The sequence below is a fragment of the Arthrobotrys flagrans genome (genome assembly GCF_004000055.1).
Source record: "Arthrobotrys flagrans strain CBS H-5679 chromosome Unknown unitig_3, whole genome shotgun sequence".
Classification (NCBI taxonomy): domain Eukaryota; kingdom Fungi; phylum Ascomycota; class Orbiliomycetes; order Orbiliales; family Orbiliaceae; genus Arthrobotrys; species Arthrobotrys flagrans.
The window spans coordinates 462,278-487,532 of record NW_027137547.1 but is presented as its reverse complement, the minus strand read 5'-3'; the positions used below and the strand labels follow the sequence as shown (position 1 = coordinate 487,532).

At 44.8% G+C, this 25,255-nt stretch overlaps 6 protein-coding genes across 6 annotated transcripts; 3 read left to right on the top strand and 3 right to left on the bottom strand.

Moving 5' to 3' along the window:
* Positions 1–769: 769 nt before the first annotated feature.
* DFL_001520 (uncharacterized protein) lies at positions 770–2,202 on the bottom strand (the record flags this gene model as incomplete). Its single annotated transcript, XM_067630151.1, has 3 exons — positions 770–1,197; positions 1,308–1,772; positions 1,845–2,202. The coding sequence occupies 3 exons, from the start codon at positions 2,200–2,202 to the stop codon at positions 770–772; spliced, it is 1,251 nt and encodes a 416-aa protein (XP_067492822.1).
* A 1,212-nt stretch (positions 2,203–3,414) lies between these two features.
* Positions 3,415–5,423, bottom strand: DFL_001519 (uncharacterized protein; the record flags this gene model as incomplete). Its single annotated transcript, XM_067630149.1, has 4 exons — positions 3,415–4,172; positions 4,235–4,371; positions 4,426–5,244; positions 5,326–5,423. 4 exons carry the CDS (start codon positions 5,421–5,423, stop codon positions 3,415–3,417), a joined length of 1,812 nt encoding a protein of 603 aa, XP_067492821.1.
* A 2,094-nt stretch (positions 5,424–7,517) lies between these two features.
* Positions 7,518–8,634, bottom strand: DFL_001518 (uncharacterized protein; the record flags this gene model as incomplete). Its single annotated transcript, XM_067630148.1, has 4 exons — positions 7,518–7,855; positions 8,160–8,256; positions 8,328–8,480; positions 8,557–8,634. The coding sequence occupies 4 exons, from the start codon at positions 8,632–8,634 to the stop codon at positions 7,518–7,520; spliced, it is 666 nt and encodes a 221-aa protein (XP_067492820.1).
* Positions 8,635–11,693: 3,059 nt separating this feature from the next.
* Positions 11,694–13,799, top strand: DFL_001517 (uncharacterized protein; the record flags this gene model as incomplete). Its single annotated transcript, XM_067630147.1, has 5 exons — positions 11,694–11,931; positions 12,014–12,191; positions 12,258–12,630; positions 12,704–13,039; positions 13,101–13,799. The coding sequence occupies 5 exons, from the start codon at positions 11,694–11,696 to the stop codon at positions 13,797–13,799; spliced, it is 1,824 nt and encodes a 607-aa protein (XP_067492819.1).
* Positions 13,800–17,607: 3,808 nt separating this feature from the next.
* Positions 17,608–18,944, top strand: DFL_001516 (uncharacterized protein; the record flags this gene model as incomplete). Its single annotated transcript, XM_067630146.1, has 3 exons — positions 17,608–17,808; positions 17,872–18,356; positions 18,413–18,944. The coding sequence occupies 3 exons, from the start codon at positions 17,608–17,610 to the stop codon at positions 18,942–18,944; spliced, it is 1,218 nt and encodes a 405-aa protein (XP_067492818.1).
* A 1,272-nt stretch (positions 18,945–20,216) lies between these two features.
* On the top strand, positions 20,217–22,782 carry DFL_001515 (uncharacterized protein; the record flags this gene model as incomplete). The annotated part of the gene is made up of 3 exons (XM_067630145.1): positions 20,217–20,266; positions 20,705–21,440; positions 21,502–22,782. 3 exons carry the CDS (start codon positions 20,217–20,219, stop codon positions 22,780–22,782), a joined length of 2,067 nt encoding a protein of 688 aa, XP_067492817.1.
* Positions 22,783–25,255: the final 2,473 nt, after the last annotated feature.

Below are 25,255 nucleotides of genomic sequence, written 5' to 3'. Positions count from 1 at the left end.
GACAATGAGCCACGGAAAATCTTTCTGGGCATCGAGGGACAAATAAGATATTATGGATTAAAAAGGTACTGTCATTTTGTTTTCCCTCCTCTAAGGACTTAGTACTAATAGGATTGATAGTGATATTCGTGTTGATGATGTTGCAATCAGGTAGCTAACGTGGGGATGCTGTGTAGCTTTCTACGGATAGGTACCGACTTAGGCAGAATACTCTAGGACTAAATCCAAAAGTAGAACTGAGGTGGTACGACCGGGAGCTTGAGCGTCTTTCATTACCTCTATGGGGTATGTTACGCGGAGCCTCATCAAAAGGTCCTTATTATTGCAAATAGCTGGCTGTATCGCTCGGGCTACGGCCACCCCTTGGACCTATCTATATTCGTACGTTCTCTAAGACATACTATGGCCCCATGTAACCACCCAGTCAAAGGGAGAAATCTCGATTAAGAGACATCTTCTGTTACCAAAAGGGACTCCGAACTTATAACTTAGGTATTGTGTACATTCTAAATTATACAGTTGACTTCGAGGCAGAAAGTCTTAAGCTTAGGCATCTCAGTCCCTTCCTGGCATAAATCTACTTTGCTAGGGCAACGATGGACACCATATGGTAGCATGGTAATAAATACAGGATTTTTTCCGCCTGGTCTCAGGGTTAAGATTCTTTTATTCTTCGGTTACATTAACTATTCACCGGCAGCTCTAGAGGGAGAACAAAGCATGCAGGAAATAGATTTCGTATGGAGTTTCTAGGAAGTATTTGAGATACTTAGTCACACAACGGCTGAAAAACAGCATACTCATCACTATACCCGCTCAGCCATGTAAACTGCCACTTCAGCTTCTCAAGCATTTTTAACCCTGCTTTTCTACTCTCAGAATCTTCTACCCCTTCCATTAAAATTCCCTTGATTGCTTCAAAATAGCAATGAGACGTCGTCTCATCCAACAGTTTCACCTTCGCACTCTTCATTCCCATCAGTATATTGACGACCTCCTTCTCTGCCTCTGTCATTACCGCATATTGATTTCCTTTGACCTCTACTCTTTCTTCAATTCCACTTCCACTTCCACTTCCACTTCCACTAACGTGAGTCTCCACTTGTTTGTTTCCTCCTCTTTCTTGATTTTGACTAGGTACGCACAGAGGAACGTCCCCTTCAACTTCTTCCCCACATGAATTCTGGTCTTCTTCCCCTATCAATATCCCCGTATTTACAATTAGCACATAGTCCTAAATCCTCTACCTCCACACGCTCTACAAACAAAGACCGAGGTATCAAAGGTAAGAACAAGAGAAGTTGTACCATATGCTTCCGCCACAGACACGGTTCTAATACTGGAGGGGGTGACGACACCACCTTCAACAGGGCTTTTTTGATAAGTTTTCTGGGCTTTGTGGGAGGATTCGCCAGCCGTGAGTTCTTCTTTCACCACCATCTTCTCTCCCTTTACGACTCGAACGTCGTTTCGTTCACAGGGCTGCTTTCTCTTCTCGCAGGCTCGGCAGGGTTCGTTTTCAGTTAACCTGTCGCAGCCAATATGTTTGTGGTAGCACGACTTGCACGCCGGAGTCTTCTTTGGCTCGGCTATAATTTTTGGTTTCTTAGGTTTCTGGCTCGGGAGCCCCACGGAGGGGCTTTTCCGCTTTCTTTTGATGGTCGTCGTGTCTTTGCTCTCCATCTTTTGGTCCTGAAGCATAGGTAGCTTAGGAGGTAGGGCAAGAGGTGATAGAGGGTTTAGGTCCGGAGACGTAGTAGTGGTGGTGCAAACTAGGGATTGGACGGAAGTCTTTTAGATATCGTTCGATGAAGAAGGAGGGAAAGAGATGTTGTGAGAAATACTGACTTCGGAGCTGCTCTCTATAGAAGAAATATTTTTGTTTTCATTCGGACAGTTTACCGTCGTCGGGGCTTCTGGATACACCGAGCTTCCAGGCGTGCCGTGTTCTAGGATGGGTGGTAGTTTGGTGGATTCTACTGGAATCATGATGCTTTCAACTCCATCCTTCATTTCATCTTCCATGCTCTTCTTTAGATTATTTTCATATCCATTCTCGGGCCATGGGGTGGCTTCTCGAGGAGGCACATCAGCAGGATTAGATCCATTCGTCCTCGTACTCTCTACTCGATGAGTAGTATCATTTGTGATCTCCTCATAAATTTCCTTCTCGAAGGGCTGCCTTCCCGCATTGCTTTCCATTTCAACGATTTGCCTTCAAATACAGGCTGGGGCAAGTTTTTTTAACAGCAGAAGTGTCTTCTGGTGGATTTTTTAGCAAGTCTTCGTAAGCTAGAGGTGCTATAGCGTCCTGGAGTAAATTTGCGAAGTGTTAATTTTGGTGATTATATCAGCCCTAATGAAAAGCTTTGAATCGAATGATATATGCTAGATATGGATTCATGGCTCAGAGAGACCCGTCTACGTTCTAGTTTTATATACTCGGCATTCTCTGTCGATCAATTCATTGAATATATTGGTTATAAAGAAAAGCCGTTTGAGCATTTATAGTATGCCTCGAACTACTAACATGATCTGATACCATTGTCACAACTATGGGAAACTTAAATCTCTGACTATGAGGTATTCGGATTTGATTGTCTATATGGTTTCAAAATCTCAGATCCAGTAACACTCTATGTAACCTTTGAAGTTTTAATGTATACTTAGATAAATGCAATATAAAGTCTTCTAGATAATTAGACTCCCATCTTTTACAAGGTCAATATAATGTCTAACTAGGTTATCAAAGAAGAGGCACCGTGGGATATAGAAATTTTCGATTTGGATCTTTAGGTATGTATTGATATCTGCCTAGAATACAAGATATCTATTATGAGCTTGTAATATATCTATCTTACATGTATGCAATTTAAAACCACAAAAGAAATGGCTGGTAAACAAGAGAAATTTAGGAGAGAAACTCCCTATTAAAGAAACCACAATACTAAAATTATAGGGAATATATTGTAAGGGTATATCGTTGGGGTATAGAAAACGTGGCTCCATGTTATGAATATATAATGATAAAGCTCTCTCCACTTGCTGGTTTAAATCATTCGAGATGTACAATACGACGCCGTCTTAGAATTATGCTGTGGAAGGGTATATCCAAAGACAAGTAGAAAAACCGAACCAGGAAAATTTTTTTTCAGTAAGCAAAAATGATACCTGCAGTCAAGGAATAAGAAGGAGGGACCTGAGCCAGCCACAAGTGCAATCGTCCTCAAACCTCAGACCAATAGTACTGTATACTCAAAATAAGTTTTTTGCTAGACTATAAATCCCTAGAATAATGATATAGTTGCAAACTTTTGTTAATCTTTGTAGGTTTAACAAAGCGTTTCGTACCGTTTCAGATTTCCTTTCGCCTCGTTATGCGCTGCTTAGCCCGCGAGCCTCGCTACAACCTGATCAGCCTCTCCCAAACAAAAACCAGGATCTTGGTCCTCCTCTAGTTCGTTGTCTTCCTCTCTTTTGCGCCGCAGATGATTCGTTCGGAATGTCACATCTAGCTGCAGGATTAAAGCATCTTGTTGGATTCATAGCTCTTGTTCTAGGATCCTGTGCAGGATTATTCCTAGTGGAGACAGGATGAGGGTTTTCGTAACTGAGCCGCGCCATTCTACCATCTGCAGTTCCAACACTACTGCTGCTAAAACTAGGACGGTGGCTTTGACTTCTCATGGAGGTTTCGGAAGGAGAATCTGGGGGCGTAGGAGGTGCTGTCACGTTGGTGTACAGCCCGTATTGCTGTTGCGGGTTTGGCCTTGAAAAGTTATTTGAAAAGCCACGGTAGTCATTCTCATTGGGAGGAAATTGCTCAGAATAATTTGACTCGGAAGGCGCATGGAACGATCTGAAAAAATTCCGAACGGTGCCTGTTGGGGGACTAATAGGAGCAGGTGCATGTATCCCATGAGGATATGCCGTCGGGATCTCCTGTGGCTTTGTGTCGACTAGCCAGTCAGGAGGTGACTGTTGAATTAAATTTATAGCGATCATTAAAGACCGTTGGCCAGCAAGATAATAGATATCCTCTAGCTTTATAGATGTCTTCCCAATTGTGGCCCCGGAGTAGTCATCGGCCCGGACAAGACTCCGCAAGACATATGAAGGGCCGGTAAACATTGAGGACGGTTTCGTCCGGGTTGCTGAAGACGTTTCTATCCCTAGAAATTTGTCAATCGAACCATTCAATTTTTCAGTGATAACAGGTTCGGTTAAAACTTACATCGATACGAAAGACGTGTGTCCTTGCTGCTATCAAGCCGTAAATTGACGAGGACGCGTTTATTAGGCGCATCCTTCTTCAGGAATAGAACCCCGGATCCCATGAAGGATTCATTGATTCTGATTTGTTTTACGGTCCTAGTAGTAAACGTTAACAGAGATATCCTTATAATTCTTAGAAATTATATTTACCATTTCCCAGCAAATTCCAGCTTGTGGCCGTCAATCTTTTCTTTCGCAGGAAGAACGGGTGTGAGCGGAATTCCAGTAGCTCGAGATGTGGTTCCAACTACCGGAATAGTGGTTGATTCTGAATCCATAGTTCTTGCAGATGCCGAAGAGAAAGCTCGCCTGTATGACGGCCGAGAACTAGACGATCTCGTAGTGCTTGTTGCACGAAAAGATGCTGGTGCCGGGGACCGCGCTGTGCGTATAAGTTGCTGCGGCGAACGCACTTCCGATGATGTGTCGTCGAGTATGCCGGGCGCAAGTTCAGTATATTCTGGGGGCGGCGAAGGCAAGCCGTAGCCAAAGCCAGCAGACCGCCCATTCGGCACGTCAAGATGCAAATAGCTTGCTGCTGCAGGAAGAAGTGGCGGGGTGGAACTAGGTAAAGGCAATTGTGAAGTTGAGGCGGATCTAACTCTCCAATTATCTTGCGAATGCGACTGATAAGGACTTGAACATCCTCTGAGGTCCCGTATCTCCGCTAGGACACTGGTTGAAGACCCTCCTCGCGATGCTGATGCTGCGACGGAGCGGCTCCTCGATTGCGAGTATTCTGTATGTTTTCGGCCACGGGATTCAGAAATTTGACTTACCACAGAACTCGATCGCTTTCTCCCCTTCAGTGGCAATTTGGGTGGAACTCTTGGCTTTTGTGGGTATTTTGAATTCATGTTTTCTGGTATTTCTGCAGACATTATTGAAAGTCCATTTCGACGCTCCACAAGAGTTTGTAGCGTTTCGTTCGTCTTGGTGACCATTGCTTCAATATTTGCTCCTCTTTGACTTTATGTAAGAAAACTGTGGTTAGCCGCCATTTTTCAACTGACGGTATCATATATTCTTTCGTTATAAAAGAGAACTTACTCTGCTAATGTTGCAGTCAACAAATTCAGCATAGCCGTGTAACCAACTAATCCGCTTCGATAACTTGCAATTTCGGACTCGTTTAAGGTCCAGTTCATTTTTTTCCAAATTCCTATAACTCCTGGCTTTTTCTTCCCTGTAGTTTCACAGGCGTCGCTCAATTTCGAAAGTTGAATGAGTGTTTCTCTCGTCGATGTAATTACGGTTTCAAGGCAAGCCAATTGCTCCTCTGTATATCCGGATTCCGTAGGATTAAAACGTTGCTGTAGGGTGCTGAGCGTGGCGTTCAATGATACCATCTCATTACAAACCTGGGTTATCTGATCCGGTACATTTTTCAGCATCACCGTCAGACGAGTGAGGTCAATAGTTAATCGGGTCGCAAGATTTATAACGCCCGCAATAACGGAGAAAAGAGTAACTGGCTCAATCATCACGGCCTTTTATTGCTCCCTATCGTAATCGATTGGGGATTTTTGATAGGTTCGGTGTTTTTGCGCTCTTGGAATTTTACGGCTCGGGACTGTGGAATGTCAGGAGCACCCGTTGTGCAAGCAGTGGAATGATGGCAGGAAAATTTACGAGTTGAAAAATAATGGGTCCTGCTGAGAAGAAATACTATCCGGATGGATTTATCGATTACCAAGGACTCTTAAATACCAGATGAGACGTCAGAAAGACGAAACCAAGACGCTTTCGTTGATAGCAAGGTGGAAAGAATGAAGATGGGATCGAAATAGCACCAGCTTTCCTTTTCTATACCGGAACACAGACCGATAAACTTCACACACACACACACACCAATACAGTGAAGACGAAACGGGCTGTGCGGTTGCATAGTGGCTATCCCTGCCCCGTTTTTTCATACCCCGCGACGAATCTCCTGCAGTCGATCGAAGCTTGTACCTGTTTCTCGCCTTTGTCTTTCGCAACATTCCAGTTGACGTTGGGGAGAAACGCATTGGATAGATGGGGAGCGAGCCGTTCGCAGCAAGCTTGCATACCATAGCCAAGCCGACCAGGTAGCTCTTGTGAACTAGGTTTGACAGCCAATTGATAGTCCGTTTCAATTATCTTGCATAGGTAGGGCCCGCACTTTGGCGAATTATCGATAAACGAACTAACAAGGGCATTATGCAACTTCCTGGGAGGCTTCAATGTTCCGAACAAGGTTTCTTTCTTTAGAAAACGGCCGACTGTTAGGCTAGCCAAGGAGTCAATATATGTACCAATAGAACTTTCACAGGAAACTCTTAACGCAAGTTGAGCCCGCAGCATTTCGGTGGTGGAGCGACGCACTCTCACAGTGGGTCCGTTTTTGAGTAGAGGATCGCAGAACACGCAGGGATGTCTAGAGTGCTCTGTGAAATGGGTGTCGTTAGTTATGTTAGTGAAGGCATGTTGTTCGACACAAACTGTTGGATTTTGAACAACACGATTCCTCCTCGGAGCTAGGAGGCATCGCTTGAAGGGGAAATATTCCAGTTCAGGAAGGGGAATTCTTTAATTGACGCCAAGGGCAGCCAAATGGATTCGGTGTTTATGGTCGGCTTGGGCATAGTTACCATGCGCCTCAATTAAACCTGTAATGTTACCTCTGCTCGATCCGTCTATGGAGCACAAGGATCCTTAAGGAATGTACCAGTGTTCCATTCGGCTGCAGGAGACCGCTTTCATTGTTGAAGCACAGGTACAAAACCCAATAGTTGAATTAAAAAGCCTCTATTCCCAAAATGACTCCTAGGCTAGGATAACCTCTTACGTTGGCGATTGACAATACTACCGCGAATAAAGAAAAACTACTAACAATACTCTATTCCACAAGCAACAAGATCAAAAGAATGCAGCGGAAAGAAGGCAAGACCAATACCGCATAGTGTGTACTAGGCTCCAACATAACAGTCGATTCTCTCTGCCCATTTGCTATCAACGGGCACTTTATCCATTCCCGCACCCTTATTCTTTCTCAATGGTACAGTCACCAACGAAACCAGCTTCGCTACAACTTCCGTTCCCGCTAGCACTTTCTCATGTTCCCCCATATCTAATTCAAAGAGCTCAGTTCCAGTATTGGGGTTTGTCCAGATCCATTTCTCGGCCGGCTCAGCAGCTATTTGCACAATTCTCTTTTCACATGACCACCCAAATAACGCACGGCTACACCATTCACCATTGCTTGCAACCATGCGCCCTCAAACACTTGGGTGAGTCTCCTCGTTGGTGACACTTCTGATGCCACGTTGACTAAAAACCCCTGCTCTAAACATCATTGCTCGTTTTAGAGGTGATTTTGGTGGACCACCAAAGTAGCCGCTAGGCGTTCTCACTTTACTCGTTGTGACTTTCATGACGCCGACGAATGGGTTAGGAATTGCACCGGAAGCCCAGTTGCTGCTACTAGACACTTCTCTGAGGGACTTGACGTAGTCAAGGTCAAATACAAGGAAAGGAATGAACTGTTGAATCATCCAAACAAGAGTGAGATCAGATAGCTCTTGGTCCTTGTAGCCCTCACCAATATTGGTATGAACTGTATGAGAGAAGTTAGTACTATAAGCGTATACTGGGTCCTCCACTTTCGAAGTTCCCCTGATGAGGGTCTTCAATTTCAGCGTACCTCCTGGAAACTACACCTGCTTCAGATTGGGTACTATATCCGTATGCTCTCTATTGCAGATGGAGTAGGCAGTCGCCATGAAGTTAGTGTGAATGGCATTCTGTGTTCATCAAGCGCAAGGGCATGGAAAGCATTTTCGGTGACTGTAGCTCCCATTTCATGTTTCGTCAGTATAGCCGGAAATATTTAATTAGAAAAGCTGCAGCGACAAACATACAGGCTGTTAGATCTGTGTCGTCGAACTTATACTTGCCATTGCATTTGCATTTCTCAATGACAGGGCTTGTTGGTATCCCGAGTGCCCCGACAGTATCCTAAGAAGAACCAATTCCAATAGGCAATACTCGTATGACCATCTCAAGCCCCATAGGCGGGATATACGCACCCAACACCCAATTGTTTTCATAGAAACTCCTTTAATCCTCTCCCACCCTTGTTTGTCAATATAAGCATCGTCTCTAATCTTGAAGTTGATATAGTCTTTATATATTTTGCCAAAAATTCTCCATCCCTTGTCTGGTGAGTACGCCGATTCTTCCTATGAGTCCGGCAATAGATCTTGCAGTGAATGCGCCCCGGGAGCGCCATCAAAATTTAGAGTACAATTCAAATACCAAGGCTCTCGAGCCGACCGTCTCCGGTGGTTCATCCGGCCGTAGCTTTATTGCAAATGCTGAGATTAGCACCTCCATGGACAAAATACTCTATGGAGCCTTTCGGCTCAATGTTAAAGTTATTTGTTGCAGGCGCTTGCAGCAGAATGTTCTTTTATAAAGACGACAACCACGAAATCGGCATCGAAATTCTCACAAGCCATATACATAACACAACAACGCAGCAAGATAGTGTCCCGAAGCCTGGAGTTCAACTTACGGTCTAACCTCGAACGAAGACTTAGATTTTTGCAACACCATTTGAACTCGGTGGTCTCTGTATGTTTCAAGAGACTGCTAATGCATGTTACGGTATCTTCCGTAAGTCAAGTCACACCCACGTTAGCTTCGAACGTTCATCGATGTATTATGAAGCGATTGGAAGTTCGGATTGAAGAGTATTTAGGGCTTTGAGAGATACTGACTTGTGGTAGTTTGTCAATGTGTGAAGATATTCCGGATGAAGGATGAAACTGGGATAAGAAATAGAGACTCCTTCGCTACCATCAATCGAGTCCCAGCAGAACTACCAATAGCATCACCACTTAGTACGAGGCCACACAATCTAAACTCAAACCTAAAGCACTATATTGGTATAGATGACCTTGACGACTTATTTGCTAAGATAGAATCACAGAAAATCAAGGAGAGTCCCGTGCACTCCGCTCGACGCAAAAAATATCCTGTCCCAGATACGAAAGAGCCATACTATCTCGAGGAGCCCGACGAACCGCCAAATCAAGATATACACCCATCATTATACGAGATGGCAGGAGGACTACGGGGGCATGGATCATCGTTTAGTTTCAAAGCAAAGCAATCTAAAATTTTAGGTGATAATTAAGTCACATATATCTCCTGCACCCGCTCCACTGTTTTCTACCGGCTCCAAAGCCCTTGAAGGCTTTGACACACCCTCATTGGCCACAAGAAATATTGCACCCAATATGAAGACAGACGCTCTACATATTCCAGACAACAATAGTCTCAAGGGCCCTGATTCTAACCTTGATAGCCTGTGTCCTTCCATACCCTGACGCTAGTAGTGTTCGTGGCCTCAGGTGGTCTGAAATGTTCGCCATATGGGGGAACAAATTCATAGCAGGCCCATAATTAATTGATATCATCTTCGGTCACTGCAGGGAACTCGAATAGTAATATATTTCACCAAGAATTAGTCGATTTCAGTTTTGGACGTGCTTTCTTCCATGTTCCTCAATACCTTGTGTTTAATTATTTCTACCAGCTGTCCTACCCACAGAAATAGAGTTTGTTCCTTTATTCTTCTTATTTTCAAAGTTTACGCAGAAGGTGATTTAAGGTTTACTTGTCACTTCGTGGGGGCTACTATACGAGACCTTGGTACTGAGGCTTACCATTTGGGCTTTGTTTTTCAGGTATTGAACAACAATGGGTGGTACCGGCTTACTTTCGTAAGTGCAAGATAGATATCTTCGTTTGTTCACATAGGGCAGGGCCTTTTATATAAATTAAAGTTGAATTTCTCGAAGAATCTAGCCTAAGACCTATATAGCTATAATATATAGTGATCGACGTTAATATCTTGTATAACATTCAAACATTCGAACTCAATTGGTTCATATTTAGGGGATCGGTTGTTTATAGTGATATCTCTTAATAGATTTCATGATGTGATCAATTGATCAATATGAAAACAGAAAATAATTAATGGTTTGTGGAAAATAAAATACTTCGCATGCTGGCAACCCAAAAGTAGCCCATGGCCCAATGGATATCTACCGACGCAATATACTGAACCAAAACCAACCAGTACTACACGCAGTGAAATACGAACTCCGATATGACGGGATATCAAGATGGCCGGTTAAATTTGACCATTCTATGTCAATTGAACAGGTAATTTTCGACAAAATGTCAGCCGAGCAAGTTGGCATCCAAGGAAGATAAGACAAAAACGAGAAAGATTGGAGTGTTCTTCTTGGTAATTTGCCTCGCCCCAGTCAGCTAGAGATATACTGCCAAGCTAGCTGGAACTGAGGCTATCAACGGTTCTAAACGTTCTTCTGATAAGGAATTCGAACCTTGGATTCACTCGGCCGCTGATCATTCGGAAGGGATATGCCTGTGCAACCAAAACCTTCGGCGCAACACATGAGGACTTTTGCCCTTTTCAGCAGGTCCTCCGGTGAAGGCAACCTGCCAAGTGTGGATTCGATATCAAAATATCTTGGTGACAAGAACGTTCACGCGACACTAGAAAGTAGAGTAATAGACCTGCCGCCACCGTCTTTTTTGAATCTTGGTCGGTCTAAGGTTACATAATTCAATACGTCGAAAGGGCCGGACCTTGCCATAATTACCGGCCCGTAAACATTCGAATTGTCTCAACCTTTCTTCCACTTCATGGTATATTGTTCCGAAAATAGCCAACTTAGGTTAACAAAATGTTGCAAAAGAAAGACTAAAATTCTTTACCTATATGTGTGGCACAAGCATTTACGCCACTGCCGATGCTTCTATGCGTTTTATTCTTCCTCTGAGCCCTATCCGAGTCAATAGCGAACATCCTAGTCCCGAATAGCCACCCCTGTGTCCTAATTAGTTCCAAATGAACTACCACACTCTGCAGGCCGTAATCAGCTGTGCAACACACCTACCACATTCGGGCACAAGCAAGCACAGAGTCGCTCAAGAGGAATGTGAATATCCTCGCTCCCTCAATTAGCAGGTTCTTCTTTTCGATCAAGCCGCTCGCCCAATAAACGATTGGCATTGCCAATGATTGACAGCCTAAGGGTTTGGGAAAGAGCGGGGGTAGAAAAATTATAATGTTGGTTTTTCTGTTCCATGAGGTTTTTTGCCTGGATGGCGCAAGGGCTAGAGGGGTAATGCAAGATATTGCACCATACGTTATTATGCTGGATCAAAATTTCGTTATATAATGTCCGACGGACGGGAATCTTCATCATCTGTCGCTTTCTCGGTACCCTTCGTTGACATTCCCTCTCTAGTTTTTGAAGAGCACAGTGGTTTTTCGCTGTGTTCCTATTCGCTAGTCCTAATCGTCGACAGTCGAGTCTTGTACTTTTGCGCGGCTCTAAGCTAAGTCATTCAATATGGCGGAAGTAAAGGCGCCTAAGGTAGATGGTGGTGATCTCGTTATCACTCATCAAGAAACCCCAGCGGTTCCTGTTTACTATGACGATAAAGATTTCGTCAATGACGACGGAACCCCAACAGAAGAAGAGTTGGCTACCCTAAGAAGAGTAGCAGGGCAAGTACCATGGACAGCATATACAATTGCCTTCGTCGAACTCTGCGAGCGATTCTCTTACTATGGTGTTACGCAAGTTTGTAAGTTGATACACCGCTTCAAAAGAAAAAAAAAAAAAAAAAAATCAGACATCTGAACGCTAGTGCTGACTGCATTGAATAGTTACCAATTTCGTGCAGCAGCCCTTGCCATCAAACTCTGCAACAGGTGCTGGAAGAATCGTTCAGCAATCAGGTGCCTTGGGATTAGGCCAGAGGACGGCTACCAGTATCACCCAGTTTAATCAATTCTGGGCATACCTTATGCCACTGTTTGGAGCCTATGTCGCAGATAGATATTGGTAAGTTTTGACATCGCAATCGATATCGGTACTACTATACTCGAATTGGTATTAACAATAGAGCAGGGGAAGATACAAGACTATCATGGTCTCGATTGCGTTCGCAATGGTTGGCCATATTCTTCTCGTCGTCTGCGCCATCCCACCTGTGATTGCGACGCCGAAAGCTGCCTTGGGAGTTATGGTTCTCGGCATTCTCATCATGGGTGGAGGTACTGGCGGGTTCAAGTCCAACATTTCGCCTCTTATCGCCGAGCAATACAGACAAGAGAAGAAGCAAGTCGTCACACTTCCTACTGGAGAGAAGGTTATCGTCGACCCTATTTTGACGATCTCCCGAATCTTCATGTACTTCTACCTCATGATCAATGTCGGCGCCTTGACGGGTCAAATCAGTATGGTTTACGCTGAACACTATGTTGGCTTCTACCTTTCTTACGTAAGTTTTCCCGCGACACTGGTAATATATGTATTGTGCTAGAAACAGTCTGACAGAAGCCTGCCCGTTTTAGCTTCTCCCAACCATCATGTTCCTCTTCTGCCCATTTATTATGGTCATTTGCAGGAAGAAGTATGTCAGGACACCTGCAACATACTCTGTCCTATCTCGATCCATGCAACTTATGGCATTTGCTTCTCGAGGAAAATGGAGTGTCAACCCTGTTAGAACTTACAAAAACTTGACCGACGGTAGCTTCTGGGAGAACGCCAAGCCATCTAAGATCCCGGCAGAACAACGACCAAAGTGGATGACTTTCGACGATCAATGGGTTGACGAAGTTTCCCGTGGTATTAAGGCTTGCAAGGTCTTCCTTTGGTACCCACTATACTGGATTACCTACAACCAGGTATGATATACACTTCAAGCTATCCATTATTTTATACCTATAACTAACGTAAACTCTTCAGATCAACGGTAATCTTACTTCCCAAGCCGCTGTTATGGACACCAAGGGCCTTCCCAACGATATTTTGTCCAACCTTAACCCATTCTCCTTGATCATCCTCATTCCAATCTTCGATCTCGTCCTATATCCAGGTCTCCGAAAGATGGGTTTCAACTTCACACCAATTAAGAAGATCACATTCGGTTTCATCACAGGTGTTTTCGCCATGATTTGGGCAGCAGTTCTCCAATACTACATCTACCAGAAATCGCCATGCGGTTATGATGCTGCCAATCCAAAGTGTGACCCAGCACCAATTAATGTTTGGGCACAAACTGGCGCCTTTGTTTTGATCGCCATCTCTGAAATTTTCGCATCTATCACTGGATTGGAGTATGCTTTCACAAAGGCCCCAACCAACATGAAGTCCTTGGTTACATCTGTTTTCCTTGTCATGAGCGCATTCAGCACGGCTATCGGCTTTGCCTTCGTCGGTCTCGCCAACGATCCTCTCTTGGTATGGAACTACACTGTTGCCGCCATCCTCGCCGCTTTGGGTGCCTTCTTTTTCTGGATTCAATTCCGTGACTTGGATAAGGAAGAAGACAAGTTGAACAACTTAGCCAAGACTTCTTACGTTGGTAACGGTGCCCCTGCTACGGAAACCGAGCTTGAGGCCGCCAATGCTAGGAAATCCAGCTTGGTTGTTGAAAAGCCTTGAAAGCACCAAAGACTTGTTCTTGTTAGAAGGCTTTGCAAGCTTTAGTTTTGTATATACCCCTTTGCTTTCCTTAATTAGCTATGCCCCTGATCTCGGGCCTTCTTTCCTTTACGAGCTGTATTTAACTATATATAATTGATTATGAACTACCTTGCTTTGAAATATAGTGGGTCCTCAGTGCTTGGGGAGGTTGGGCTTCAACTGTTGTACTGCTGGCGTGATCTCCTATGACGATATACGGAGAACCGGGAAGTGTTCTCCACGGGCTATATTATACAGACTGCAGTATTAGTTCTCAGTATCATGACAAGTGGGAAACCCATCTTTGGCATAGAAAATCCAGAAGAGTTGAACGTGGCGGAGGCCCCTCATCCGTCAACTGATATCAGCCTGACGCAGGAACCTGCGCCAGCGCTGTCAGTGTGTTGCATGTGGCATTTTGTGTGAGGAGACCCCTGTCATTTTCTCCCTATAATCACCAAAAGTAGTAAGTACAAGCGCCAAGAGAACCCGAACACCTTCGTCAATGTGTTGAGAATGTCCTCGACCTTCGAAATTTCCTGCGGTGAAATTAAAGCAATTCGTGACCGAGGTTATTAACGAATATCCAAATCTCGCGGTACCCAAAGCCGATCTAACCATTCCCTGGCTGAACAGTTCCCTGGCAGAGGCGACGTATGCTCCCCCGCTTGGCGAGGAACCATGCATATGCAACTCTGGCCCGCCTCAGGGCCGGGAGCCAATATTATATTTTCCGTTCGCGACCATAGTGAACTCTAAAGTTTACTGTTGAGATATCAATATATGTCAAGACTTTCAGTTTTTGAATAATAATATGACCGGTGCTGCATAAACCATTAAGGATTAAGTTGGAATTGCATCACTAAATTTGAACTTTGGGTATGAATTTTGAAACGATAAACGAGCATTAGTCTGAGGTTGCAATGCAATTCCAGGCCAGGTACCTGAATATGGAATAGTTTAAGCATTTTTTCGAAACGACCACTACCCCAGTCGTTTAGACGTTGTTATGTACTCTCGACATCGACCCGTCAACCTGTTCTCCTCATCTCCCAGGTTGGGGACCCCGCACACGAAATTGCCAGCATATTCGCGAGATAATTTACCACTATCATGAATCCACTTCTTTATCTTGGTCCCAAACGATGTTGTAACCGACGCCGGAACCATGTGTAGACCGTTGTAAATTGCCAAGTTGTGAAAGTGAGACATATCTGAGTCAAAAACCCGTGAGCTCGTAGACGGAAGCTAAGCAGGCACGTATTACGCATGACCATACCCCTCACATCTGTCACAGTGGCGTTATTTTTGGGCTTGGGGTGAGGAGCAATCAATCCTACATGGAATATTCTATAAGGGAAATGGATAGACTCGGGTGGACGCTTTAGTACAGGTCACGTCAGAGTTAGATGAAGCGGTGCCGTTTACGCATGATGCGTGTGAAGTGTATTTGCATAAGTGTTTTGTGGGCCGGCTAGCTTAGATTTTGTAGGCATGGGAAACCGGAATTGAAGAAGTCTTTGTGGGATATATTTGGTGGGCGAAGCTCGCTCGCTTGCTCCACCACTGTTGTCGTTTGTGGTGTTGATTTTGGCTCCACATTAAAGCATCTGGCACAATGTCTCAGATTGGTGGACCCACTTTTGGGCAGGTCAAAAAAGGTGTGAGTCGTGATTCTGAGCACAAAATGTAGCTTACTTGGCTATGGATTTCAACTGGATGATTTGGACACGGAATTGTAGCAATTTAAGGGCTTATCATCGGGTTTGAATTCCGCTCCAGATAGCTTAGCTAGGGCTTCACAAATGCCTAGCTCGACAGTCTCGACTCTGCCGTTGCACGTTGTTGGGAGTTCTGGAGTGCATGTGTGTCCGGCTGCGACATCAATAGAAAAGTCCTCAGGAAAACAAATCGGATGTCTGTTTTGCTGATCACATTTACCATTGGCAATCCGTGAAAAAGAGCAATGGTTTCAACAGAAGTTAATATTATAGAAGCTCGTACGGAATATTTAAATTATACACCAATCCTGCGTCTTCTAGGACGGGAACGCCCGAGGTTATCGATACCAACGTTCGTTCAACGTTCCACAACGCAAATTAAGATTATGGACAGCACAAGCCATTTCGTCTCGAGCTCAAGCTTGATTGCGTAGCCGGAAGCTTCCAAAACGTGGAAATGGCGAACAAATATCCCATTTTCAGTACAAATTTGGTTCCGCGGCAGGCAGCCGTCTACATTCGTATTGAGGGGTTTCAACAGCCAATGATCACCGATTCTGGAATTTCATCCAGTGCGCCACGTTTTTATCCCTTGTTGACAATTACTCTAATCTGCGAACGGTTAGCGGTGGAGCCGAGGATGCCAGGCACCACGCAATTCGGCTCCCGCTACTGCTTCGGGCAGCCATTCTCCTTCGCGACAATGATCCATCAGGCTGATCTGCCTTCTCGACCAAAGGGCGTTTATTGCCACCTGCAACTGGGGCAATTGGGAGACCAAAGCTGCGGGATAAAGGGAAAATCTTTACGTCTTCTGAAGAATATCGAAAATTTCAAAGAAAATGTGCGTGCGAGAAACGTTCCCGTAACAAGCAGGTACTAACGTCGACCGTCTGTGTTCCTGCAGGATTTCATACAGTGCCGTCCATCTGATACCCCTTTCAGACGACAAAACTCCACCGTTCGAAACTTTTATTCTTCTGTTCTTCAGATGTTAGTGTCCCTGATGAATTTCGGTTCTTGGGAAGCCTCGATTCCCTCGTCTGTAAATCGCCGAAGGAAGCTTTTTAGGGTGACTGATAATTATGGTGCATGTACAGAGTACACCGGCTGAAAACACCTCTATCTGAAGCTTCACCAGCACTATGCCCATGTATTTGTACCCAGCCTTCCTGTTGTGAGCTCCACTCTTGTTTCGTCGCAAGATCGGAAGAGTATCTTTGGTGTTTAACGTTTTGAAGTTGTCACACATCCTACTACGCCATTCCATTTCAAACATATGCACCCGACGATGGGTGGTCGCCTGAGGTCCAATTTCCTTGAGGATTCTGTTGCAATGCATCTCTGGGTGCATAGGAATAGTAAGCAATTTTCCCGAGCTGCAACTTCGTGCATACACACCTCATAGGAAAAAGTAACAAAGCCTAGCGCCCCACAGGCCATTTAGTGTACCAAAATTTAATACTCCACCACAAGATTCGCTATATTTTCTGCGGCAAATTTCCACTCCAAGCCTTTTCCAAGCGCATTTCAAAAGGCCGCCCCATGACCCTGTCAATAAATACTCCAAGGACACCTCCCAAGCCACCAAAACGTGGGACACTTCGACGACAGACAATGGATTTTCCAAGAAGACGAGAAACGGATTTGGTTCCCATTTATTTTGGGCCCCACTGACCCACATATCCCCCCCTCCCACCTTATTAACAATAGGTCCCGGGTCCCGGGCTCTGTAGGTATATAGTGGGAAAGAATCGCTTACAGCACGCAATCAACTATTCAACCTGCATTTCAAACCCGACCTTGCTTTAACCTTGCAGTTCGTGGACCTGGGGGGGCACATATCAACCTTAAAAAGGCACCTGATATTTCCTCCTTCCTAATGGGTTTTCCGACACCTGCCTTCGATAGTCTATAGGCGCTTCAGCTACTACCGTCGTCGACGTCGACGTCGTGAGATACACCGGTCTCCGCAAACAGGTCTCTATATCGGATCATTGGACATCTTATCATCGCCATTCGTTCAGGTCAAGCTCATAGATTGAGTTACCTATCTGACTTTCAAGATGCTTCTCCCACCTCTCGAAATCCTGCTCTCATGGCCGGAGCCAAATTATGAAAACCCAGACCGACAGGCCTACTTTATGACCCCCTTAACTATCGTCATGATGGTAATCTGTGCCATCGTTGTTTTACTAAGGCTCTATGTCAGAGCTTTTATCCTTAAAGCCTTCAAAGCTGATGACTGGCTCATCATCGCGGCAACAGTAAGACTTAACTTGACGCTGAGTCGAGAACGAAAGCAACGTTAACCAATATTTCATGGCTAGATCACAGCAATGGCAGTTAGCATCACCTGTATACTCTCTGAGCCTGCAGGTGTAGGAATTCACATTTGGGATCTTAGGCAAGAGCAGGTTAAGATGGTTCGGATATGGTCTTTTGCCACCCAACTGACCTTCACTTGGGCGGTCAGCTTGACCAAACTTTCCATCTTGCTCTTTTACTTGAGGTTCTGCACGACCAGGGCTTTCAAGATATCTATATATTGCACAATGGCGTTCCTCGTCGCTTGGACTATCAACTGGACATTCTTGGTCACTTTTCAGTGTGTCCCCGTCGAGGCGTACTGGAGGCTACCGAAGAGCGGTGATCATTGCATCCCCCTCCAGAATGAAATGCACTTGCTGCATGGAAGTACCAATCTCGTAACCGATATACTCGTGCTACTGCTCCCCGTGCCGACCGTATGGAGTTTGCAGATGCCAATGAGACAGAAGCTTACCTTGATTGGAGTCTTCACATTAGGTATTATGTGAGTTTTTCTCGTCCCTAAACTTCTCTGATTTTCTTGTACTAACTATGCTTCAGCGCTCCGTTGTCAGCTATTCTCCGTCTCATCTATATCGAGAAGGCTACCGTCTCCTGGGATCAAAGCTGGTGGTGCCTCGAACTCTGGATATATACTTCTCTCGAAACTCACGTCGGAATCGTCTGCGCTTCTATTCCGTCGCTCAAACCTTTGGCTATCAAGATTTTCCCACGCTTTGCCAGCTCTCAGGGATATACCGAGAACCTTACACCTATGGGTGTCAACAGCTCGGGTGGTGGTCCCAGCCTGCGCCGCCCATCCCACTCACGGGCTCAAGGTGGGGGCAGCCGGGTTAGAAGTCTCTACCCTCTTAGCGTCATTGCTAAAGATGGAAGAGGTGAAAGCCAAGAAAGCATTGTCGGGAATATCGTCGTGGGTAGAGGAAGCCTGGACCCTATCACCAGCTTCTCTTCTGGAAGTACACCACCTCGAGTTCCACCCAAAGAAGGGACCATCGTAAAGACAACAGAAATAACTGGCAATGTTACAATGTGGGAAGGAAAAAAATATGGAGATGATCGAAATGTTTAACGAATGTGGTGTGGGGGGCCTCAAAGTGCTTAAACCGTGCGGAGCGTGTTTTCCCCTTTGCAAATTTGTGTTGGTTTTTTTTTTTTGGAGTCATGGCTCGAGGTTCATCCGAGAATCTCGCCATTTTGCAATTGTTTGCGCTTTTGCCGGGCTGCTTTGCAGGTCGGGGTGTCTACCCGCATCGGTTGGTACCTTGCTTTGCAGTTTGGTCTTGTTTCTTGCTGGAGTTCTGTGTCAGCATTTCCTTTGCGGTCTTGTTCCGGCATCAATGCCGGCCGGTTTGGTATTGTTATCGGAGTCTCTCTCTGTATGATCTATACGATGATACGATATGTGTATATGGATATGTACTTTTAATAGTAATTCATTCACCGAACCACTCAATCGGTTGACTTGTTGACTAAAACCTTGGGAGCGAAGCTGAACATTCTTGAGACCAATGGGAGCCGTTTTGTTAATATGACATGCAACCGCAGAAAATGGAGTTGCGAACTTGCGGCTCAAGCAACTGTATCCCTCAAGATTTTCACCAGTTCCTTGATATCATATTTTTGAATTATAAAACTATAGTATACGTACCTAGCTCAGCTGGAAACCGTCGTTGCATGTCGTCAGTCGTGATGTATACCGAGGCCGCCTTGTGGCATGCCTAAAATACAAGCTCTACTATGATGGCTGAAGGATCGCACTTTTCTTCGTACCACCAGCATTTCTGAACATTTTCCACTCCATAACTAAACCCTGCTCCAAAACCAGCTGTTGTTTCTGCAATCCACACCCGAATCTATACCATTTCCGTTCTAGCTCTCCCCGCTTGTTTGCTTGTGATTGGGTACACCCGCCAATTGCTGACCTGGATGAGTCAAAATGGCAGTTATCAACACAAATGTTCAGGTACGACTCATAACTGCGATATTGAAGAGGTTGAGGAGACTCAATTGACTGTGCAGTAATAATCTCGATGGCTTGTGGATTCGAGCATATAAACTCCTAACCTCCACCTGAAGTCCGATCCTTCACTTCGCAATTATCATCTAAGAACTATCCAGAATCTTCGAAATATTACCGTCAGAAAATAGGACGTTCTTGTAGTCATCTATATCCGTCTCAATATCATATCAATTCACTGGCCATTTTCTATATAATTGACGCCTAGATTTCATCAATTCTTCTCAATTCAATCCTTAAGCTTTATGAAACAACAGACACATAGACATACGTACTCACAGGTCTTATTTTCGTGCCTTTCCTAACTTCTTCAACCTCGCAATCATGGCTGGAAGCGAACCAATCCCCGAAAACCCTTTAATAAGGACCGATGAGTAAGTTCTTAAATCCTTTTTGTTCATGACGTTGATATTGCGGTTTCACGAGGAACAAGCCTTTGGCTTTGCACTTTTTCGTATCACCTCAACCCTATAATTTCATTTCAAACCCTGCAGCTTTCCCCGTATTAGTATTTTTTGCTCAGCCTGAGTGGCCATCCCTGAAAACTCCAGGAAAGTTCCATTTTGTACCGCCTCTTCCATGTCATCCCACCATTGAGTTTGTTATCTGCATATGATATCGATAGACAAAGGACAAACGGTACATTTGTGCGTGTGTACCTAGGGTACCTACGTCAGTGCTTCTGGGGACTAGGAACTTGGATTGTATTTATAATTGTCATTGGGACCAATTAAGGTCAACTGCAGAAAAATTCATTCCTAGAAACTGCCTATGGTGGGATTCAGCGAGCTGATGTTTGAATCCTTTGTTAGCTTCCCAACAACAGCAACTCAAAAGCCGGTTCCGCCTGGTATCGAATCAGCACAGCAAGCTACAGAAATAGAAATTGCGCCGACAGAAAAGACAACGACCGAAGACAATCAACTAGAAAATTCCACAGTTCTCGTCATCCCATTGGAAGACCAAGACGCCATCAGGAATATCAGGGACATGACCGGCGTGGAGGAAGACGCGAAAACCGAAGTAGCTGTGGAGATCACTCTCCCAGACCCCCAGGAGGGCGAGGCATCTGGAGAGGGTCCAGCTACTCCCGTAGCAGAACCGACTGCTACAGAAACCCCGGCTACACCAGAAGCTAGGCTTCCAACCCCTCCTCTAGAAGAGAATACACCATCAATAACTCCCACAGAAACAAGAGGAGAAGAGCCTCAACCAGAGGCCGAAGCACAGGCCCCAGAACCCACTCCAGCTCCGGGACCAACGGAAACTGAACAAGCTCCAGTAGCACCAGTAGTTCTACAGAATAGGAGCCGAATACCTTTCCGAAAGATCTGTGCTACCTGCGAAGCTTTAGAATCCCGATGCTATGCTACTAGTTGTTTAGCATGCGGAGACGATTTCGTCCTGATATATGAGGACGAGGCTGATAATGAAGAAGCACGTGCAAAGCTTACAGAAGAAAAGCGACCAGATTGTAATCCTGGTGATGGAACTTCAGCTTATTGCAAGAGTTGCTTGCTCGATTGGTTTGACAATTGCATTGCATGGGTAAGTTCATATCCTTTACATCTTTATTTTAATCACAATTAATGACTAACTTTCTCCAAAGCCACATCGCGAAACCCTTCCTCAGCACGAGGGAGAATCAGTCCTCCACCTTGTCGTGCCTTTTGTATCTGAGGCATACATGCAGCGACTGAAGGACATCCAGGAATACTGGGACGACAAGGAGAAGATCTTTTGTCCAGCCCCGACTTGTTCTGCCTACATACCTAGAACTGCCTACACCGTGACCAAGGAAGAAACGGTCACTCGAACTGTTACCAAGCCAGCCCAGCCCAAGGAAGAAACAGCCACAGTTCCAGAGACGGAGGAACAAAGTGCAGAGACAACTGTAGAAGCTGCTCCTGAACCAGCAGCACCGGTGAATGCAGAAACAACCGTAGAGACGAATGGGGAAGCAAATGCAGACGCAAATGTGGAGACAAATGCAGAAACAAATGCAACTACAAATGGAGAGGCAACTGCAGAGACAAATGGAGAGGCAAATGTAGAGGCAACCGTAGAGGCGAATGCGGGTACGGATACGAATTTACCGGCTGCTGAACCGGCCACTGAAGAGAAGGAGGAAAAACCGGTCCCAGAACCAGAACCACAAACAGAAACCATTACTGAAATTGTAAAGAAGGAGTACAAGACCCGGCTTGCAATATGCTCATCCCCAGCCTGCCGGACCCCCGTCTGCACCCTTTGCAGATCTCACTTCCACGGCCTCGACACGCCTTGCGCGTCCCGTACGTATTTCTTCAAGGAATTCATGCTCAGCAAGTATACAAAGGAACAGAAGGAAGGCGGCGAGGATAATGAGAACGGCGAGCAAACTGAAGAAAATTATGAGAGCGAAGACGAATACGATGAGGACGGAGACTACGAGGAGTATCCAAACCGCTACCGACAGTGCGTTAATTGCCAGAATTTAGTCGCACGTCACACTGGATGCGACCACATGACTTGTGCTTGTGGTGCTGCATTTTGTTTCGATTGTGGTGGCGAGTACGGTCCATACCACAGCTGCATTTCTAACAAGGATTATCTTGCCGGTGATGGAGTTGGCGGGATCAAGATTACAACTGAAAATGGATTTTTCGATGATGAAGGCGCTGCAGTCGTTGTCAATCCATTGGGGGTTATAGAGAAGGAAGAGGAAGCAGCTAATATCGAAAAGTGGCTAGATGTGGTGGAGTTTACTGAGGACGATGAGGTCAAGAAGTTTTGGAAGGTCAAGGCTGGCGTGGAAATTGGTCCTGCTAAGACCGAGTTAGTCTTCTCTGAAGATGAAAATGTAAGACTTGCGAAACCTACGAAGGATTGGAAGGGGAAGAATTATTGAAGGGTTTGCTTTGATTCTTGAGCATATTTCTTTTGCATATTTCTTTTGGTTTTGTGAATTCTTGTCTTGTCTTAATTCTGTTAGATATTAAGTCATTCGTATTGCATGTTTTAGCGCACTCTGTGGGAAGGCGTTCATCAGCGAGTTTTTCTTCCGGATGATATCCGTATATTTCATGTCCGTGTTAATGTTTCTTGAAACCGTTCAATATAGTTATACCTTTCTTTGCTGTATACATGTACATGTTTTTTCTTGTACACAATCAAGCTCATGCATAGTTTCAATTCAATGGCTGTGAACCAATGGTCACGAAATCGTAAAATTTCTAGAAGTGCAGAGAATTTGGCAAATCAGATTCTTGTTCGGTTCTAAAGCACACTCGTAGGATATATTGCAAGGCAAATTTATGAAAGGCGGAGAAAAAAACTTGAGGCAGACCGGTGCAGACATGACGGAAGGTGAACATGCATCATGGACAACACTTCTCGAGATCTCGAGCTCGTTTCATGTTGTATCGCTACCCGAACCATATTACCTGGTCTCACAATCTCGTAACCTTGGTCTCGTACCTATTACGTAGCCTTCACGCAAGACTGGATTCTGGATCCTGACTCTTAAACACACGAGATAATATTCCTGAGAAATACAATCTTGAAACAGCTCAGGCCAAATACCGAATTCACGAAATATCAATATCCTTGAGAAGCTTTTTTCATCACTCTTCGAGGCGCTGGATGCCCCGCTGAACGATTTTACACGTACCACGCGTGGTTGAAGACCTTAAGACCGAGTGTTACGAACAGACCCAGCCGCAATCAATCAGATATCCTCAACAATACTTCGAATACCTCTAGAAATCCGGGATGCAATCTATTCCCATCTTTTCGACATTTGCCAAGTTGCGGGCGACCCTAAGGTCATACACCCAGCTTATGATCCGACAGCAATTCCGTCTCAGAAAAGAGATTCCCTGTTCACAACTAAATACAGCTACCACAGCGTCCTTCCCAAATACCAACTTCTCCCAATTCTACAAACATGCCAACAAATTCGTGCAGAGTTTCAGGATTTCCTTCGCAGGACTCTAAGTGTCTATAATTAAAAAAGACTTAAAAAGCTGAGTTGTACAACCGTCTTTTCATATTCATGTTCATTCACGAGATATTAATTTATTATATAAATTAAAAAAAAATTTGGAGTTGGAGAAGTTTATATTAAAAGTGATACAGCTGCAGCTTATATTGTTTCATCAATAAAAGGTTTAAACAGCATAATTTTACATTTTGATAAATGTCCGGTAAAAGCGCCAAAGGCCGAGGAAAGAGACTGAGATATGAACTTGACCTCGCTTCATACCGTCTTTTGGCGTGCCCTGTATGGACTGCCCTTCCACTCCCGCCAGAGGAACCATATAATGTAATCGACGAGCTTTGGGTCAACTATCAAGTGCGAGACTACGGGAAACAGGGAGGCCGGTTTTATGGATGTGGATGTCCGGGGACGGAACCATATACCTCTTTTTATTATCTGATTTTCTATTCCATAGACCTCAAGGTTTTTACTTACCAGCGATTAATGACTTGAGCCCCGAGGAAGATGGAAAGTGACAACGTTTTGACGGCGGGAGGTGTAATCCGAAAGTCAAACATCTCATACTTAACGTTTCCTTCGATGAAACCCGCGAAAAGATAGACGGGTTCGCTGAGGTGGAAGCCGATGTGGAGTCCGGCAAACCCGGGGCACAAGAAGCCTTAGAATAAGCAATCCAGTCCTTCAAAGAGGGAAAATTCGACGCCACAGAAGTGATCGAACGGAATGTCGGAGAGATGGCTGGTAGTAATTATTTCGATGGGTATATCGAAAAGTTATCTATATTCTTCGAAGGGTTGGAAGTCTGGAGTGGGGGATAGGATGCTGAGGTTCCCCCGCTAGCACACTTGATTATTGTTGAGCGTGGTTTTGATAGAGCTCCTGACTGGAAAGAGAATAAAGAGTATGTAGAATGTGACTTCCTTTGGGGCCCGAAGCTAGAATCCCGGCCGGGTGTAAAACATGAGCAACAAGATGACGAGTAAGTACGTCAGGGTATAGGTTTTTGTATCTACTACTATTTCGATATAGTACTCAGGGTCTTAAATAAAAGCACTTGGAGAACGCAACATCATCAATAAGTATAGCACGTTGTTAAAAAGAAAAAGTATAATAAACAAGGTAAACCCGCCCTAGCGGCTTATGGGTATCCCTCTTCAACGCTTCAACCAAATTCCAGTCTAGAGACAACAATAACACGACCATTAGGTCCTTCCAAGAACCTCTCGAGAATATGACGAATATTTTTTGAAATATAGAACGTCAGCCGCCAGCCCGATCTATCATAATGTTCTTTCCATTGATCAAGGCGTTCCACTTGCGTTAAGCCCGGGAGGTGGAGTATAAGTTCCGCAAATTGAGAACGAGCAGAAGCTGCGGCATC